At 45.1% G+C, this 19,855-nt stretch overlaps 1 protein-coding gene across 10 annotated transcripts in view; it reads left to right on the top strand.

The window, feature by feature from the left end:
* The window catches only part of LOC137524126 (zinc finger protein 567-like), a 342,122-nt gene that overhangs the window by 222,122 nt on the left and 100,145 nt on the right, over positions 1–19,855 (top strand). For 9 of the 10 annotated variants that reach the window (XM_068243660.1, XM_068243661.1, XM_068243663.1 and 6 more), the window contains 4 exons: positions 964–1,061; positions 1,171–1,297; positions 6,113–6,210; positions 6,310–6,436. In XM_068243660.1, the coding sequence (XP_068099761.1) occupies positions 964–1,061; positions 1,171–1,297; positions 6,113–6,210; positions 6,310–6,436 (450 nt within the window). The remainder of the gene's footprint in view (positions 1–963; positions 1,062–1,170; positions 1,298–6,112; positions 6,211–6,309; positions 6,437–19,855) is intronic. The other variant, XM_068243665.1, reaches the window with a different exon arrangement.

The raw sequence follows: 19,855 nt of genomic DNA, 5'->3' as shown, positions 1-19,855 counted from the left end.
AGTCGGAGTCGGTAGAATCCTAAACTGAGGAGTCGGAGTTGGTGGATTTTTGTACCGACTCCACAGCCCTGATTTATTTAACCACAGTTAGACACTTAAAGCTAAATTATTGCAAACACCTTCTGTTTTAAGAAGGCAAAACACACTAAGCATTGCATTTCGGTAGGAGGGATTTTTGGTCTCTTAGTTCCCTATACTTTACTAGTGGTTTTGGGTCACCCTGAACTGCTTGGGTATTCTGCTGCACTGAAAACAGGGTAGGTAAGCTAAATAAGTCATTTCTTATGGGGTTATTTTTTTTTCCACTTGAAATGGAGTTTCTTCCCACTTTCAACACGACTTATTGTTTTTTTTAAGATCCCCAAGTAGAGGGAATGCTCTGGATAGTGCAGAGGCTTCCTAATTGCTCCACAAGCCCACCATTGCTGCGCAGGGTCCCTCTGAACATATTCCACAAGAGTTTGTCACATGTGTTCCTGTGGCTGCACTCCTCTCTGCGTGCGAGCGTATCTGTACTGCTCATGCACGAGTACAGCCATGCCTGCACGCTAGCATAAAGCCTCTTGTGGACTAAGCAGGCGTGACTGTACTCTCACACATGCAGCGTGGCCACGCTCGTACACGGAGGACTGCGCAGCCACGCCTGCACGGCAGCACAAAGCGTCTTATGGACTGTGTAGGCGTGGCTACTCTCACACATGCAGTGTGGCCACGCTCGTACACGGAGGGTACCTCTCCCTGGATATAACCGTGACGTCTCTGCTAATCCTCATCTAATAAGGAGCTTATTATAGGGCATGGGTTAGTTGTCTGTGAGCTGCAATACACTGCAGAGCTCCCCCAGCCACACCCAAAGCTGCTTCTGTACAGCAGTCACTGGGACTACATGGCAGAGATCACTTTTATGCTGTAATAGAGGAATCCTATATTTTTGCCTTTTCCACCCCTGTGTGTTCCCTACAGGTGGATCCAGTAACAGAACCTCACTGGAGAGATATACAGGTCCTCTTTGTTCCCAGGATTGTACACAGGAAGATCAAACCATCCCCCACCCTCATCAGGTAGGTGGAACTGAGGCTGTAAACACAACACTGACTCCATATGGAATGACCTCACTGCATCAGTGCTTGAATTGTAACAGTGCTATTTGCTGTTATTTTCCGTGTTTAGTGTAAAGGAGTGACGAATGTGAAGCAGGAGGATGGAGATGATGAAGAGACACATGTGAAGGAGGAGCAGCAGTCTGCAGAGGAGAGTGACATGATGGAGACCAGTGACTTAGGGATGCCACTTCCAGGTGAACAAGATTCTGTGCCCATTGCCACATATAACAGTGTGCTTACACCCAGGGCCATTTCCCAGCTATTTGGTGCCCCAACAAGACAATGTGTATTCTGTGTATCAGTCTTTCTCTGTTCATGTCTAGAGGATTACAGGGGAAACATCTAACTCTCTGATGTCCCGCCCGGGAGTATATCGGTACCAATGGAGGGAGTAGCAGGATGGGGTGGCTCCTCCTATTGGCTGGCTCCATTGCCTGTACATTTTACTGAATGGCAGTATGTTAGTTACCGACAGCTCCAGGCTGCTTTTAAAATACTGAACATCTCACTTGTTGTTAACCAAATGCTCTAATCTGAGTGAATTGACAGCTATTGAGGTATTTATTTCAGGGCTGTGGAGTCTGGCAATTTTGGGTGCCTGGAGTCGGAGTCGGGGAAAATGCACCGACTCCGACTCCTAATGAATTTATACTGTAATTAAAATAGAAAATATGATAGAATATTTTATTTCTCAGATAATAGTCATCATAAATAATTTATATATACAGTAACAGCTGTGCTTAGTCCACAAAAATGAAATAAACCAATCAAAATTAGTTACTTGTGCTGCTTCAATAAAGCAGTCCCCATATTTTTAAAGTCAGATACACACATCTGATTGTGACTGTATATATGATGTGTACACAGGAATCTCTTATATATACGAAATAACATCTATGCTGTAAGAATAAAGCCTGATGTGTAGCCGTGTCACTAATAGAGATGGTCAATGAGATGGAAATAAATTCTGCATTGATGCTGATTTATGCAAATGTACGCACTCTCTTTGCTCATGAAATCAAATAATTTGATATGCTGTTAAAATTTGGTTTGGTGACTATGAATTAAAGGGTACCTGAGAAGGCCGAAAAGAAAAGTGTTATACATACCTGGGGCTTGTTCTAGCCCCCTTCAGGCTAATCAGTCCCTTGCTGTCCACCTCCACCAACTGGATCTTCGGCTATGAGTCCTGGTAATCCAGCCAGTCAGCGTAGTCCGGCCGCATGCCGCTTCCACAGCCAGGAGCTTTCTGCACCTGTGCAATAGTGCTGCGCAGGTGTAGTACACTCCCGGCGGCGGAGTGTGTGCATGCGCTCTACGCCAGACTGGCTCAAGTACCTGGACTCATAGCAGAAGATCCAGGTGTTGGAGGAGGACAGCAAGGGACTGATTAGCCTGAAGGCGGCTGGAGGAAGCCCCAGGTATGTATAAAACTTTAATTTCATCTGTCTCAGGTTTACTTTGTTACACTGTAGTACTATACTCTACATATGCACTCTCCATAGAGCTGCAGGGAATCCACTGAGAATGTTGATCACATTGAACACAGAGGTGTTGTCTATCACCCATAAACCTGGTTTAGGTTGTGCATGAAGAATGTGTAATAAAGGAAGAATCTCCTCATTCCCCTGCAGAGTACCTGCACATCACTCTTACATGTACCCACACTTACATTGCCTAGGGCCTGATAGATGTTCTTTGTTCCTGCCTGTACCTTTTACAAGTACTCTTACCAAGGACTAGTTTTAGTCTGTGACTAAAGGGAATAAATATGGCAGTCTCCATATCCTTCTCACTTCAGTTGTCTTTTAAAATTCCTAAGCGTTGGCAGTTAAAGAGACACTGAAGCGAGCATAAATCTCGCTTCTTGTCTCATAGTCAGCAGGGGCATGTGTGCCCCTGCTAAAACGCCGCTATCCCGCGGCTAAACGAGGGTCCCTGACCCCCCAACCCCCCCCCCCTGCAAGGTCAACGACCAACTTGGTCGTAGATTTTGCTGCTCTTGAGGCAGGGCTAACGGCTGCAGCCCTGCCTCTCAGCACCGTCTATCAGCGGCGCATCGCCGCCTCTCCCCCACCCCTCTCAGTGAAGGAAGTCTGAGAGGGGCGAGGGAGAGGCGGAGATACGCGCTGACAGACGCGCGTGAGGCAGGGCTGCGGCGGTTAGCCCTGCCTTAATCCGGAAGAGGGGATGCGCTGCTCGGAGGGGATTTCGGGGGGTAAGGGACCCCCGTTTAGCCGCGGGATAGCAGCGTTTTATCAGGGGCACACATGCCCCTGCTGACTATGAGGTCTGAAGCGAGATTTATTCTCGCTTCAGACTCTTTTTAAGAGACGAATTTCAAGTTACATACTTTCAATCAACAAGATTGTAATATGCAAATTAGAGGAGTCGGAGTTGAGGAGTCGGAGTCGGTAGAATCCTAAACTGAGGAGTCGGAGTCGGTGGATTTTTGTACCGACTCCACAGCCCTGATTTATTTAACCACAGTTAGACACTTAAAGCTAAATTATTGCAAACACCTTCTGTTTTAAGAAGGCAAAACACACTAAGCATTGCATTTCGGTAGGAGGGATTTTTGGTCTCTTAGTTCCCTATACTTTACTAGTGGTTTTGGGTCACCCCGAACTGTTTGGGTATTCTGTTGCACTAAAAACAGGGTAGGTAAGCTAAATAAGTCACTTCTTATGGGGTTATTTTTTTTCCAGTTGAAATGGAGTTTCTTCCCACTTTCAAGACAACTTATTGTTTTTTTTAAGATCCCCAAGTAGAGGGAATGCTCTGGGTAGTGCAGAGGCTTCCTAATTGCTCCACAAGCCCATCATTGCTGCGCAGGGTCCCTCTGAACATATTCCACAAGAGTTTGTCACATGTGTTCCTGTGGCTGCACTCCCCTCTGCGTGCGAGCGTGTCTGTACTGCTCATGCACGAGTACAGCCATGCCTGCACGCTAGCATAAAGCCTCTCGTGGACTAAGCAGGCGTGGCTGTACTCTCACACATGCAGCATGGCCACGTCGTACACGGAGGACTGCGTAGCCACGCCTGCACGGCAGCACAAAGCATCTCATGGACTGTGTAGGCGTGGCTGTACTCTTACACATGCAGTGTGGCCACGCTCGTACACGGAGGACTTCGCAGCCACGCCTGCACGGCAGCACAAAGCGTCTCATGGACTGTGTAGGCGTGGCTGTACTCTCACACATGCAGTGTGGCCACGCTCGTACACGGAGGGTACCTCCCCCTGGATATAACCGTGTCGTCTCTGCTAATCCCCATCTAATAAGGAGCTTATTATAGAGCATGGGTTAGTTGTCTGTGAGCTGCAATACACTGCAGAGCTCCCCCAGCCACACACAAAGCTGCTTCTGTACAGCAGTCACTGGGACTACATGGCAGAGATCACTTTTTCAAGTACTCTTATGCTGGGAATACACGGTTCGTTTTTGCCTTCGTTTAAACCTTCGTTTCGATTGTGCCTTTTGTCCTTTTCGATCCCGAAATAATCGGTCATACGGTTAATATCACCACCCACGGTTTCGTTTTTTTTTTCGAGTCTGATGGTTTCGTTTTTCCAATGATCGAAGGCTGCAAAGAAACGAAACGAAAATCCCTTTTTACAGGGACGGACTAGCATAAACGAATATATAATCGATCTGAACAGCCATCAAGCCTACCAATGGCTCGATTAGATGGATAAAGAGAGATAATATCAAACATGTTCGATCACTAGTCGTTCGTTTTTGGGGTCTATTAATCGAAACTATAATGAGATTATGACTATTTTCACATACGTTTTCAACACTCGATTCGTTTACCGAACGAATCGAAGGTTTAAACGAAGGCAAAAACGAACCGTGTATTCCCAGCATTACCAAGGACTAGTTTTAGTCTAAAGGGAATAAATATGGCAGTCTCCATATCCTTCTCACTTCAGTTGTCTTTTAAAATTCCTAAGCGTTGGCAGTTAAGAGACGAATTTCAAGTTACATACTTTCAATCAACAAGATTGTAATATGCAAATTAGAGGAGTCGGAGTTGAGGAGTCGGAGTCGGTAGAATCCTAAACTGAGGAGTCGGAGTCGGTGGATTTTTGTACCGACTCCACAGCCCTGATTTATTTAACCACAGTTAGACACTTTAAGCTAAATTATTGCAAATACCTTCTGTTTTAAGAAGGCAAAACACACTAAGCATTGCATTTCGGTAGGAGGGATTTTTGGTTTCTTAGTTCCCTATACTTTACTAGTGGTTTTGGGTCTCCCCGAACTGCTTGGGTATTCTGTTGCACTAAAAACAGGGTAGGTAAGCTGAATAAGTCATTTCTTATGGGGTTATTTTTTTTTTCCAGTTGAAATGGAGTTTCATCCCACTTTCAAGACAACTTATTGTTTTTTTTAAGATCCCCAAGTAGAGTGAATGCTCTGGATAGTGCAGAGGCCTCCTAATTGCTCCACAAGCCCACCATTGCTACGCAGGGTCCCTCTGAACATATTCCACAAGAGTTTGTCACATGTGTTCCTGTGGCTGCACTCCCCTCTGTGTACGAGCGTGTCTGTACTGCTCATGCACGAGTACAGCCACGCCTGCACGCTAACACAAAGCCTCTCGTGGACTGTGCAGGTGTGGCTGTACTCTCACACATGCAGCGTGGCCACTCTCGTACACTGAGGACTGCGCAGCCACGCCTGCACGGCAGCACAAAGCGTCTCATGGACTGTGTAGGCGTGGCTGTACTCTCACACATGCAGTGTGGCCACGCTCGTACATGGAGGGTACCTCTCCCTGGATATAACCGTGACGTCTCTGCTAATCCCCATCTAATAAGGAGCTTATTATAGAGCATGGGTTAGTTGTCTGTGAGCTGCAATACACTGCAGAGCTCCCCCAGCTACACACAAAGCTGCTTCTGTACAGCAGTCACTGGGACTACATGGCAGAGATCACTTTTATGCTGTAATTGAGGAATCCTAGATTTCTGTCTTTTCCACCCCTGTGTGTTCCCTACAGGTGGATCCAGTAACAGAACCTCACCGGAGAGATATACAGGTCCTCTTTATTCCCAGGATTGTACACCGGAAGATCACACCATCCCCCACCCTCATCAGGTAGATGGAACTGAGGCTGTAAACACAACACTGACTCCATATGGAATGACCTCACTTCATCAGTGCTTGCATTGTAACAGTGCTATTTTCTATGTTTAGTGTGAAGGAGTGATGGATGTGAAGCAGGAGGATGGAGATGATGAAGAGACACATGTGAAGGAGGAGCAGCAGTCTGCAGAGGAGAGTGACATGATGGGGACCAGTGACTTAGGGATGCCACTTCCAGGTGAATAAGCAGCCTTGCCCATTTCTTCATATAATAGTGTGCTTACACCCAGGGCCATTTCCCAGCTATTTGGTGCCCCAACAAGACAATGGCTATCATTCATAAAGCATTTCCGCATGCGGAAATGCTTAAAACAGCTGACTTTACCTGAAAGTAACTCGGAAAGTTTTGCATTCATAAAGCCTCTTTCCGCATGAAAAACTGACACTACCGAGCAGAGTGATAAATCACCGCCTTGTGCGGTGATTATCGGAACAAATGTAGCAAAATGTTCATTCATAAAGATCACCGCAAGCGGTGTGAGGTCGGGAAGTACCGCTCCCTCTGATGTGGCGATACCAATGTAAGTGAATGGAGACACACAGACCTCCTAGGCAGCTGCAGCAGAGCGGAACACGGAGAAATGTATCAACTCCGCTGCTTCCTGTGCTTCCGCCAGCCTAGTTCGGGGAATCTCCGCACTGCTATCGCAACTGGATACAATTTTATGAATGAGCGGCCAGAAGTCTAAGGGCCGGTTCACACGGACGGCAGGCGGCGTTGGGGCGGCCAGGAAGTCGCGTCGTCCTGTGACGTCCCGTTCGGTGGCGGCGGTACAGAGATCGTCGCGATCGGCGTTTCTCTTCCCCGCAGGGGGACATGAAGCCGCGCCGGCTAGCCGTCCCTGGACGTTGCATGCGGCTTCTAGGGACGGCCGAAACGATGCGTTAAATCGGGATCAGAACGCCGCGTTTATGCAATCGACGGTAATCGACGGTAACCGCGCAATGCTAAACGCTCCTATTCACTTGAATGGGAGAGTTTAGCCGATGGGTCCCGAACGCTTGACGGTAGACGCCGCCAAGCGTCCGTGTGAACCGGCCCTAAAATACCGGCAGCTGTGTTTTCCCGCGTTGATTCTCCTTACCGACAGCTCCTTTATGAATGATAGCCAATGTGTATTCTGTGTATCACTCTTTCTCTGTTCATGTCTAAAGGATTACAGGGGAAACATCTAATGCTGGATACACACCATGCGTTTCCGCGTTCGATGCGGCCGTCGATACGCGTCGATTCGATTATTTCCGACATGTCCGATTCAAGCTTCGATGGATTGTTAGGTCGATTTGCCATACTTTACATGGCATTCGACCTAAAAATCATCGAAATTCTTTCGGAAATGTTCGGAAATAATCGAATCGACGCGTATCGACGGCCGCGTGCGACGCGGAAGCTCATGGTGTGTATCCAGCATAACTCTCTGATGTCCCGCCCGGGAGTATATCGGTACCAATGCAGGGAGTAGCAGGACAGGGTGGCTCCTCCTATTGGCTGGCTCCATTGCCTGTACATTGTATGTATAAAACTTTAATTTCATCTGTCTCAGGTTTACTTTCTTACACAGTAGTACTATACTCTACATATGCTCTCCCCACAGAGCTACAGGGAATCCACTGAGAATGTTGTGCACATTGAACACAGAGGTGTTAAACCTGGTTCAGATTGTGCATGACGAATGTGTAATAGAGGAAGATTCTCCTTATTCCCCTGCAGAGCACCTGCACATCACTCTTACATGTACCCACAGTCACATTGCCTAGGGCCTGATAGATGTTCTTTGTTCCGGTCTGTACCTTTCACAAGTACTCTTACCAAGGACTAGTTTTAGTCTGTGACTAAAGGGAATACATATGGCAGTCTCCATATCCTTCTCACTTCAGTTGTCTTTTAAAATTCCAAAGCGTTGGCAGTTAAGATACGAATGTCAAGTTACATACTTCCAATCAACAAGATTGTAATATGCAAATTAGAGGAGGAGGAGGAGGAGCCAGTGGATTTTTGTACCAACTCCACAGCCCTGATTTATTTAACAAGTCAGTAATTTACCTCTCTAGTCAGTAGTTTTACTTTGCCATGTGGCAACAGACTTAGTGAATTGACATTTGATTGAATATTGGGTAAAATCAGCTGTTTTCTGCATTGCTAAATGGGGTAATGCTTGGTGAATTGCAGCCATTGTGGGATAGTGTGCGCTATTCAGCCTGGATCAGCCGCATTGAGTGGGCTGGTCACTGATGGTAAATTGCAATGTGGCCATACATGATGCTTCGAAAAAATCTGATCATTTCTATAGAAAAATCAAATGTATGTTTTCCGATACAAAAAAAAAAATCTAATCCCCTACATTTTTGTGGTACCCATACATTAGAAGATTGTGGGCAGATTTGACCAAGAGACAAATTTATCTCTAATCGAATCTGATTAGAGATAAATTTGTCTCTAATCGAATCTGCCCATACACTACAGGCCGATTCCTGTCCGATTTCAGCATGAAATCATCAGGGAATGGGCTGAGCCGCCGTGTCCCCCTCGCCGCTGCCCCCAAAATGTATAAATGTATGTAGTGTGTGTGTGCGCGTTTATACATTACCTGTCCTGTATAGAGATGTGGCGAAGGGTTCCCGAACCGTTCGTCGGCGAACATCTCTAAATCCATGGGCCTCTTACTACTTCCGGGTCGCAATGACCCGGAGTAGTACGCCTGCGCTGCCCGGCGGAGCGCGTCCTAGATCGCGCTCCTGTTGCCGGACACTCTCTGCGCATGTGCGTGACGTCATGAGTAACGTCACGCTCATGCGCAGAGAGTGCCCGGCAACAGGATTGGTCGGCTAATGTATGGCCTGCTTTACACACAGAGTTAACAGTGAGGGAATTACACTGTGAGGGAATTCCCCCTCCCCTCATTGTTCACTCTTCCATCAGAATTCAGCAGACTGCCTCAGTTCACAGTGAAAGGAATTTGTTACAGTAAACAAAGGAGATAAGCAAATGGAATGTATACATCATTATTTACCAGCACTTCAGGAACTCTCTAAAAGGGCCCATACACCTAACGATTTTCCCGCCGATATACGGCCGATTCGATCACAGTGATCGAATCGGCTGTGAAATCGCAGCGCACACCGTTGACAGAACGATCGATCTCTGTCCGAAATCGATCATTCCCATCGATTCCCGTCGATCCGTCCGTGCTGAAGATTTTTCTTGATCGCCGGCGGGTCGGGAGTGCGTTGATAGCGGCGTTCGAATGCCCGACGACCGATGCAATACATAACCTGTTCCGGCCGACGCGAGTCCCCTGGTCCCGCTGTCTTCTCCGCTCTGGTCTGGTCTCCGGCATGCTTCACTTCTTCCTGCCCGGCAGGAAGTTTAAACAGTAGAGGGCGCTCTACTGTTTAAACTTCCTGCCGGGCAGGAAGAAGTGAAGCATGCCGGAGACCAGACCAGAGCGGAGAAGAAGACAGCAGAGACCTGGGGAGTCGCGCCGGCGGAACAGGTAATGTATGCGGGGGCTCGGGGGGCGGTGGCAGCACCACCACAGATTGTGATCGGTTTTAGGCTGAAATCGGTTCACAATCTGTTTGCAGTAATGCAGCCATACGATCCCTCTCTGATCAGATTCGATCAGAGAGGGATCTATCTGTTGGTCGAATCTGATGGCAAATCGACGAGTGTATGGCCACCTTAAAGGCTCGTACACACGCCGTACTAAAGGCAACGAGGGGTCCGTCGTCACCTCTCGCTGGGCGGGTTTTGAGCAGACAGTACAGTGTGTGTACAGTCTGTCGGCGGACTGTTAAGGCTGTTATCAGTCCGCCAACAGACTGTACACACACTGTACTGTCTGCTGAAAACCCGCCCAGCGGGAGGTGACGACGGACCCGTCGTTTCCTTTAGTACGGCGTGTGTACGAGCCTTTAAACTCAGGTTGAAAAACACATGTTAATCGATGGTGTCCTTTTAAAGGGGGCCATACACTAGGTGACCAACCAACCAATCGACCATCCAATTCGATTATTATAATCGAATTGGATGAAAATTGGTGCTGCCAAGTGCATGACTGACCGACAAAGCGACCAATTTTGGGACAGAAATTGGCTGCACATTCGATAATGCATGTTGGTAAATTTTGGGCCGAGGTTGGTTGGTCGGGTGTGCGGCGGTACGGCGGCCGATTGCGAACGAGCGACAAGACGATTAAAACCCCACCGCTGCCGCCGCCGCCGCAATATATAAATGTATAGAGTGTGTGTGCATTTATACATCACCTGTCCGGTGTCAGCCTCCATGCGGCTTACGTCCATCTCGCCGGGTTCCGCATGCACGCCGGCGACGCCAGACACTATGCGCCGCTAGCGTATATGCGGCTGTTACCCGGCGAGATGGACGGACACCGTGCGGAAGCTGCTACAGGACAGGTAATGTACAAATGCACACACACTACATATATTTATACATTTTGGGGGCAGCGGCGGTGCGGACGTGGCGGCTCAGCCGATTCCCTGATAATTTCATGCTGGAATCGGACAGGAATCGGCCTGTAGTATATGGGCAGATTCGATTAGAGATACATTTGTCTCTTGGTCGAATCTGCCCATACTCGTTCTAATATATGGCCACCTTTAGGACAGAAGTGATAAGACAACACTCACTGTGAAAACTTATCTCTACACCTTAATAAGGGGAGCTTCTTTATTGAATTAACACTGAAAATACCGATCAAAGGGCTTGATTCACTAAATGAGTGATAACTCATATTACGGCCGCGCTAGCGGTTTCGTGCGCAGTCACAAATTTTCGCACGCAATCGCAAATTTTCATGCGCAATCGCGGGCATAAATTCATGATTGCACACGAAAATTTGCAATTGCACGCAGAAACACGAAAACGCTAGCGCGGCAGTGATATGAGTTATCAAGGTTTATTGAATCAAGCCCCAAGCGTGGTGATAAGTTTTCTCTTGCCTTATTATCACCAGGATGATCTTAGTGAATTGAGGCCAATTTATCAATTGTGCAGGTTCAAAAACATTTGGGGAATAGCGATCACAACATCAGAACCATTTATTTCGCCAAGTACAAACCGTACTTAGTTGTACCCAGAATTGGTTTTGGCTCATATAGGTTCTAGAACATACATGTCAAACTCCGGCCCGCGGGCCAAATCCGGCCCTCAGAGCCATCAGATTTGGCCCTTAGGTGGTTTCCCCACTTTGCATTATGTTTGGCCCACTCTAGACCACCAGAGAAGCCATATTGGATGGTAAGCCCTAGATCACCAGGGAAGCCAAAAAGGGAGGGGGTAATCACTAGATACCAGGGAACTGTATAGGAGAAGGAGGGATGGCACTAGACACCAGGGAACTGTATAGGGTAGGGATGGAGTACCATTAAACACCAGGGAACTGTATAGATGAGAAAGGGAGGACCACTAGACACCAGGTAACTGTATAGGGGAGGGAGGAGGGCCACTAGACACCAGGGAAATGTATAAGGTAACGAGGGGAAGCACTAGACACCAGGGAACTTTAATAGGGAATAGAGGAGGATATAAGACACCAGGGAACTTTATAATGGAGGAAGGTGGCCGGTAGACATTGATGTTGGCCAGCGACTTGGTCCCAGAGCTCAATTTTGGCCCACTTTGTATTTGAGATGGACACCCCTGTTCTAGAAGGATGAGGGGATAATGTCCGAAAGCCAAAAGCCGAGGCTGCCATACTACGGTACCACCAGTCGCACTTGGCAATTATCTGTCATCTCTAAGCAGACATGGGGGAGGGGGGCAGAGGGAGGTGAAGGTTCAGCAGTGATGACCCAGATCTTCATGAAAGAAACCTATGGTTATGGCTGACGTTGCTGAGGATCCTAATTGCTGAAATTTGGCAATACTGGGCGGGATCTCCCAGCTCAAAAGGTGCTGTAGTGTACATTTCTGTGGTGGGCCCACATAACGGTTGATCTGGGTATTGATAGGCCCCCGATTGATAGGCAGCGGAACAACTAAAGCTATGAATTTCAATCAACTCAGACATGTACCAAGTTCGGAGGTCTGGGATAGTATACTACAAACTTTTAAAATGATTCTCAATGAATATTGTCGTAAATGTATCCCATATGGAAACAAAACTTCTAGGAATAAAACACATCCTCTATGGATGAATAGAAGTCCTTTAAACTAGGAGACCAAGGCTGCATTACGCAATTATAAGGAGTGCAATAAAAGTTGTAAAACATAAATTAGGCTGGAAACGGTTGAAGCTAAAAATCAAATCTCTAGAGATATCAAATCTAACCCAGAGAAGTTTTACAAGTATATCAACTCTGAAAAAAAGTAAGGTGGACTTTATTAGACTCCTAAAGGATGAGGGAGGGGACTCAGTGGTGGATGACCACTGTAGGGCGGAGCTGTTGAATGCTTGTTTTGCTTCTGTCTTCACAAGGGAAGCATCGTTGTTGCAAATTACAGAAGGGTCCGATTTTTCCAATTTTAATATGAAATACATGATGCAGGAAGGAATGAAGACAAGAGTAAATAAAATAAAAATGTATAAGGCACCTGGCCCAGATGGCATACATCCTCAGGTGCTAAGGGAAGTTTCGTTATCGATAAACCTCTTTTTCTCAGCATCGGCATGGCACTGAGGACAGGTCCTGTTTAAAGGGCTACCCGAGGTGAAAATAAACAAATGAAATAAACAATTGTATCTATCTTCCTTCTCCCAAAAATTTTTTAAGATATTTCACAGTTTTATTTTGTTGATATCTCCTTTTTAAGTTTTAACTGTTTTATTGTTTTTGCTCAATGACACATTCATTGAAGTATGCCAGAGCTAAAATCTTTGAACTATTTATCCTTCTTATCTCTTACCTGCTCTCAGAAGCCATTTTCCGCTAGGAAAGTGTTTTTATAGTTGGAATTTCTTATCCGTGAAGTTCACACTGTAGTCACTTCCTGTCTGAGTCAGGACTGAGTCAGGCACATACATACAGTACCTGATATTTAACTCTTTCAGGCAAAGAAAGAAAAAAAAAGGTACACAGCATAGTTATTTGTGTGCTAGGCACGGTACATACCCATGTCTTTCTCATCATGTCCAATGTCACCTCGTTCCCAATTAATCAGGGTAATTAGGATGCTTTAGAACTGCTTGTTCTATTTGGAATGGTATAGAACTTTGGATTTTCCCACAGACTGACAGTTTGTGAAGGATATGAATAATTTTGGACTGGAAACTTTTTGCTCAAATGTAAATAAAAGCTAGGAAATTATTTTATTGCCACAGTAATGCCTCTTGTCCATCATCTTATTATCTTTTGGAAGACACCTATGTCATTTCCCATCGAAAAAATTCTTGCTGGGTGAATAAAAGTAACTTTAAGTCAAAATTTGCCAAGGGTAAGAATAATTATGGGCAGCACTGTACTTGGACTTTGCAAAGGTTTTAATACTGTTTCCCACAACAGTTTGGTGCAAAAGTTGAGGATGCAAGGACTGGAGAAGAGTCTGTGTGCACGGATAGGGAATTGGCTAATGGACAGAAAGCAAACAGTTGTGGTCAATGGATCGTACTCAAAATGGGTGACTGTTAGCAGTGGGGTCCCACAGGGGTCTGTACTGGGTCCAGTGCTCTTCAATTTAGTAAGTAAGAAATAATGTTGCTATTTTTGCAGATGATACAAAATTGTGCAGAATTATTACGTCTCAGGAAGTTGGTGACATATTGCAGAAGTATCTGGATAGGATGGCTATATGGGCACATAAATGGCAGATGAAATTCAGTGTTAAAAAAAAAAATAAAGTCATGCATTTTGGTCGTACCAATGGTCTAGCACCATACAAAATAAACGGGATACAGATGGGGACATCAAACTTGGAGAAGGACTTAGGCGTACTCATTGACAACAACTTAAATAATCATATCCAATGCCAAGCAGCTGCAGCTAAAGAAAATTACATTTAAGAATGCTATAAAAGGGAAATAAAAACTCGAGATGCTAGCATAATATTGCCCCTGTTTAACTCTCTAGCAAGGCTGCATCTGGAATATGGAATTAAGTTCTGGGCACCACATTACAGGAAAGATATTGCAGTTTTAGAGCAGGTGCAGAGACGGGCAACAAAATTGATACGAGGGATGGAAAGTCTCACTTACCAAGAAAGGTTAAGGTGCGTACACACGCATTATTGTAACATACGGCGGGTCCGTCAGACCCTCCCGCTGTGCGGACGTTCTGCCGACAGTAGGATGTGTGTACAGTCTGTTGGCAGACTGATAAGACTGTTTCTGACAGATCCGCTGAGCGCTGGGGCTAATGAGCGTGAGTATACAGACAGCCCTCCGGCTAGCCGGACCCGTGTGCCTTTTACTCTATCCCTACTGTGTGTCCTCTCCGGCTTACCTGAAGCCTGTGTCACCTGCATGTGCTGCCGTATAGGTAACACTCTCATACCACAGCAAATGGAGGAGACACAGGCTTCATAATGCCGGAGACCCCACACAGCGGGGATAGAGTAAGAGGAGCACGGGGGTCTTTCCTGCACCACCCTGTATATTCTCTTGTCATTATCTGTCACTGCTACGGCAACACACATGACTGCTGACAGGACAAAGACTGTTCTCTGACTGTTATTATTTCTCCAACAGATGATGGTGCAGAAGATAATGGTGCCGCACTACATTTACCAGCAGGAAACTCCATTGCTGATAATATACCCAGCAGACGTCACCATGAGGATAAATCACCAGATCTCGCCAATCCTGAGGAGCCTTCTGATAGATCCCATCCTGTTACCTCAAATACCCATCCAAAGTGTCACAGTGCCGATAGATCAGGAGATCCACCTTATTCTGGGGAATGTTCCAGTAACTCTTTTACTGATAGAGAGGGAGGTGGGAAGAGTTATCAGTGCTCAGAATGTGGGAAATGTTGTAAAAACACATCACACCTTGCTGCACATGTGAGAGTACATACCGGGGAGCAGCAATTTCCATGTTCTGAGTGTGGGAAATGTTTCAGTCTGAAAGCTCATCTTCTTAGACATCAGAGAAGTCACACAGGAGAGCGTCCTTATTCATGTCCAGAGTGTGGGAAATGTTTCAGTCAGAAAGATCGTCTTCTGATACATCAGAGAAGTCACACAGGAGAGAGTCCTTACTCATGTCCAGAGTGTGGGAAATGTTTTCGAGAGAAAAGTAATCTTACTAGACATCTAATAATTCATACTGGTGAGCGTCCTTATTTGTGTTCAGAGTGTGGGAAATGTTTCCGTCAGAAAGCTGGTCTTCGGATACATCAGAGAACTCACACAGGAGAGCGTCCTTATTCATGTCCAGAGTGTGGAAAATGTTTCATTCAGAAATCTGATTTTTTTACACATCAGAAAAGTCACACAGGAGAGCGTCCTCATTCATGTCCAGAGTGTGGGAAATGTTTCATAGGGAAAGCTTATCTTCTTAGACATCAGAGAAGTCACACAGGAGAGCGTCCTTATTTGTGTTCAGAGTGTGGGAAATGTTTCAGTCAGAAATCTGTTCTTTTAAGACATCAGAGAAGTCACACAGGAGAGCGTCCTTATTCATGTCCAGAGTGTGACAAATGTTTCGGTCGGAAAGCTGATCTTCTTCTTCATCAGAGAAGTCACACAGGAGAGCGTCCTTATTTGTGTTCGGAGTGTGGGAAATGTTTCCGTCAGAAATCTCATCTTGTTAAACATCGGAGAAGTCACACAGGAGAGCGTCCTTATTCATGTCCAGAGTGTGGGAAATGTTTTGGTAACAAATCTAGTGTTAAGGCACATCAGAGAAGTCACAAAGGAGAGCACCATTAGTCACATTAGGAATGTGGAGGAAAGTTACAGTCAGGCAGCTTATGAAGCTACGGGGATACAAGCACAAGTCTCCTGGAAGCACATATTATTAGAGCAGCAACAATGACGTGGCCTCAGTGCTGGAACTACACTACAGATGTTACCTGCTCTACATTCAGGACCTTATCCAAGCTGAGGACTCATCCTAACCTCTCATTTCTTGCTGATCATCTCAGAGGACATATGCTGGAAGATTACTGGGGAAGACTAGAGTTATTAGTTACCTGGTAACATTGCTTCCAGTAATCTTCCAGGACAAGTGCCCCCCAGGGATTTAGGAGCAGAGTTGTAATGTGAAGTAGAATCTTTCTCCAGTATGATAGGAGCTGCTAATGCCATAGTAGATTATGTCTGCCTAGTCTGCTTCTCTCTATAGCACTGAGGGCAGGACTAATGGTATGGTGATATTATAGGGGAGGTAGTGATATGTTCCCTGGTGTCTCCATGGCAGCAGCTAATGGGATAAGCTCCACCTCCTTAGGCCCAGTAGGACATCCCTGAATCAATATAAGATAAGCTCCTCCCTAATAAACTTCTCTCATGTCCCGCCCCCAGCTGGCCGTTCCCGAATTGTGTCTGACTTCTAGGAGAGATACAGTGGTGTGAAAAACTATTTGCCCCCTTCCTGATTTCTTATTCTTTTGCATGTTTGTTACACTTAAATGTTTCTGCTCATCAAAAACCGTTAACTATTAGTCAAAGATAACATAATTGAACACAAAATGCAGTTTTAAATGATGGTTTTTATTATTTAGTGAGGAAAAAAAACTCAAAACCTACATGGCCCTGTGTGAAAAAGTCATTGCCCCCCTTGTTAAAAAATAACTTAACTGTGGTTTATTACACCTGAGTTCAATTTCTGTAGTCACCCCCAGGCCTGATTACTGCCACACCTCTTTCAATCAAGAAATCACTTAAATAGGAGCTATCTGACATAGAGAAGTAGACCAAAAGCACCTCAAAAGCTAGACATCATGCCAAGATCCAAAGAAATTCAGGAACAAATGAGAACAAAAGTACTGTAATTGAGATCTATCAGTCTGGTAAAGGTTATAAAGCCATTTCTAAAGCTTTGAGACTCCAGCGAACCACAGTGAGAGCCATTATCCACAAATGGCAAAAACCTGGAACAGTGATGAACCTTCCCAGGAGTGGCTGGCTGACCAAAATTACCCCAAGAGCGCGGAGAAAACTCATCCGAGAGGCCACAAAAGGCCCCAGGACAACATCTAAAGAACTGCAGGCCTCACTTGCCTCAATTAAGGTCAGTGTTCACAACTCCACCATAAGAAAGAGACTGGGCAAAAACAGCCTGCATGGCAGATATCCAAGGCGCAAACCACTTTTAAAGAGACTCCGTAACAAAAATTTCATCCTGTTTTTTATCATCCTACAAGTTCCAAAAGCTATTCTAATGTGTTCTGGCTTACTGCAGTAAGTTCTACTATCACAGTCTCTGTAATAAATCAATGTATCTTTCCCTTGTCAGACTTGTCATCCTGTGTCTGGAAGGCTGCCAAGTTCTTCAGTGTTGTGGTTCTGATATGAACTCCCCCTTCCAGGCCCCTCTCTGCACACTGCCTGTGTATTGTTTAGATTATGGCAGATTTTCTCTTCTCTCTTATCTTTTACAAGCTGGATAAACCGTCCTCTGAGCTGGCTGGGCTTTCACATACTGAGGATTACAGACAAGGGCAAAGCTGTTTGCAGGAAGAAAAGAGCAGCCTGAAACTTCAGTGCATGAGATTCTGCAGGGGGCAAGAAACACACAAATGATCTCTTGAGATTCAAAAGGAAGGCTGTATACAGCCTGCTTGTGTATGAATGTATTTTCTATGTGTGGACATATTGTACATCAATCTACTTCCTGTTTTGGTGGCCATTTTGTTTGTTTATAAACAAACTTTTTAAAACTGTTTTTAACCACTTTTAATGCGGCGGGGAGCGGCGAAATTGTGTCAGAGGGTAATAGGAGATGTCCCCTAACGCACTGGTATGTTTACTTTTGTGCGATTTTAACAATACAGATTCTCTTTAAGCAAAAAGAACATTAAAGCTCATCTCAATTTTGCTAAAAAAACATCTCAATGATTGCCAAGACTTTTGGGAAAATACCTTGTGGACCACCGAGACAAAAGTTGAATTTTTTGGAAGGTGCGTGTCCTGTTAAATCTGTCGTAGAAGTAACACAGCATTTCAGCAAAAGAACATCATACCAACAGTAAAATATGGTGGTGGTAGTGTGATGGTCTGGGGTTGTTTTGCTGCTTCAGGACCTGAAAGGCTTGCTGTGATAGATGGAACCATGAAGTCTACTGTCTACCAAAAAATCCTGAAGGAGAATGTCCGGCCATCTGTTCATCAACTCAAGCTGAAGCGATCTTGGTTGCTGCAGCAGGACAATGACCCAAAAGACACCAGCAAATCCACCTCTGAATGGCTGAAGAAAAACAAAATGAAGACTTTGGAGTGGCCTAGTCAAAGCCCTGACCTGAATCCTATTGAGATGTTGTGGCATGACCTTAAAAAGGCAGTTCATGCTAGAAAACCCTCAAATAAAGCTGAATTACAACAATTCTGCAAAGATGAGTGGGCCAAAATTCCTCCAGAGCGCTGTAAAAGACTCGTTGCAAGTTATCGCAAACGCTTGATTGCAGTTATTGCTGCTAAGGGTGGCCCAACCAGTTATTAGGTTCAGGGGGCAATCACTTTTTCACACAGGGCCATGTAGGTTTTGAGTTTTTTTTCTCACTAAATAATAAAAACCATCATTTAAAACTGCATTTTGTGTTCAATTATGTTATCTTTAACTAATGGTTAACGGTTTTTGATGAGCAGAAACATTTAAGTGTGACAAACATGCAAAAGAATGAGAAATCAGGAAGGGGGCAAATAGTTTTTCGCACCACTGTATGTGTGTTCTCTCCCCTTTTCTTTTGAGCAGTCTGCTATACTAAACTATAGATATGTATGTTTTTCTCCAGTGGTGACTTTTTATATTACTTTTAAAGTCTTTTTGACAATGTTATTAATTGTAATATCTTTTTGTACATTTATATATTGCATATATTTGTAATGTCTCCTTTAAGGTGAGGGCTGCTTGAGGTATAGGGTGGAGCTTACCCTCCCCCCACCTACATAAAGCCTTCCCCTTGCAGGTTCACACACTATGACTAAGGGCAGATCGTAGGCCCGACACGCGTTCGTTGAATCCTGTGGTTTTAATTGTACTTGTCATGTGGAATTCCTGAGTAAAGAATACCAGCGTTTTCAACCACTGCTTGGTTTGCAGATCCTTCTGTGTACATCATAAATAACGTGTATATTCCGTAATAGCAGTGCTTAGTCCACGAAATCTAAATAATAAAGCAACCTTATTGGACAATTGCACAAGAGGTGAAGAAAGACTCGATTAGATGGAACAAGCCTGAATTTCCATGGTTCTGGAGAATTAGTATATTGAAGATGAATATTATGCCGAGACTTATAGATATATTCCAATCCTCGCCCTTGGCCATTCCGGCTTCCTTGTTTTCCTTGCTGAGAAGGGCATTCTTAAAGAACAAGTGACACCCATGGTAACCTAGAGATAAAAACCACAACTATAAGTAGATAGATACTAGTTCTACTTATATAACAAATGTATTGCACTGTCCACATTATGATTCCTGTGAATTGTATAAAGAAAAAAGCAGAGAATCCTATTCTAGACAGTTTCCATCTTGGTTA

This window comes from Hyperolius riggenbachi, chromosome 7 (genome assembly GCF_040937935.1).
Source record: "Hyperolius riggenbachi isolate aHypRig1 chromosome 7, aHypRig1.pri, whole genome shotgun sequence".
Classification (NCBI taxonomy): domain Eukaryota; kingdom Metazoa; phylum Chordata; class Amphibia; order Anura; family Hyperoliidae; genus Hyperolius; species Hyperolius riggenbachi.
The sequence above is the reverse complement of the archived record's forward strand: the minus strand, read 5'-3'. Positions and strand labels throughout refer to the sequence as shown.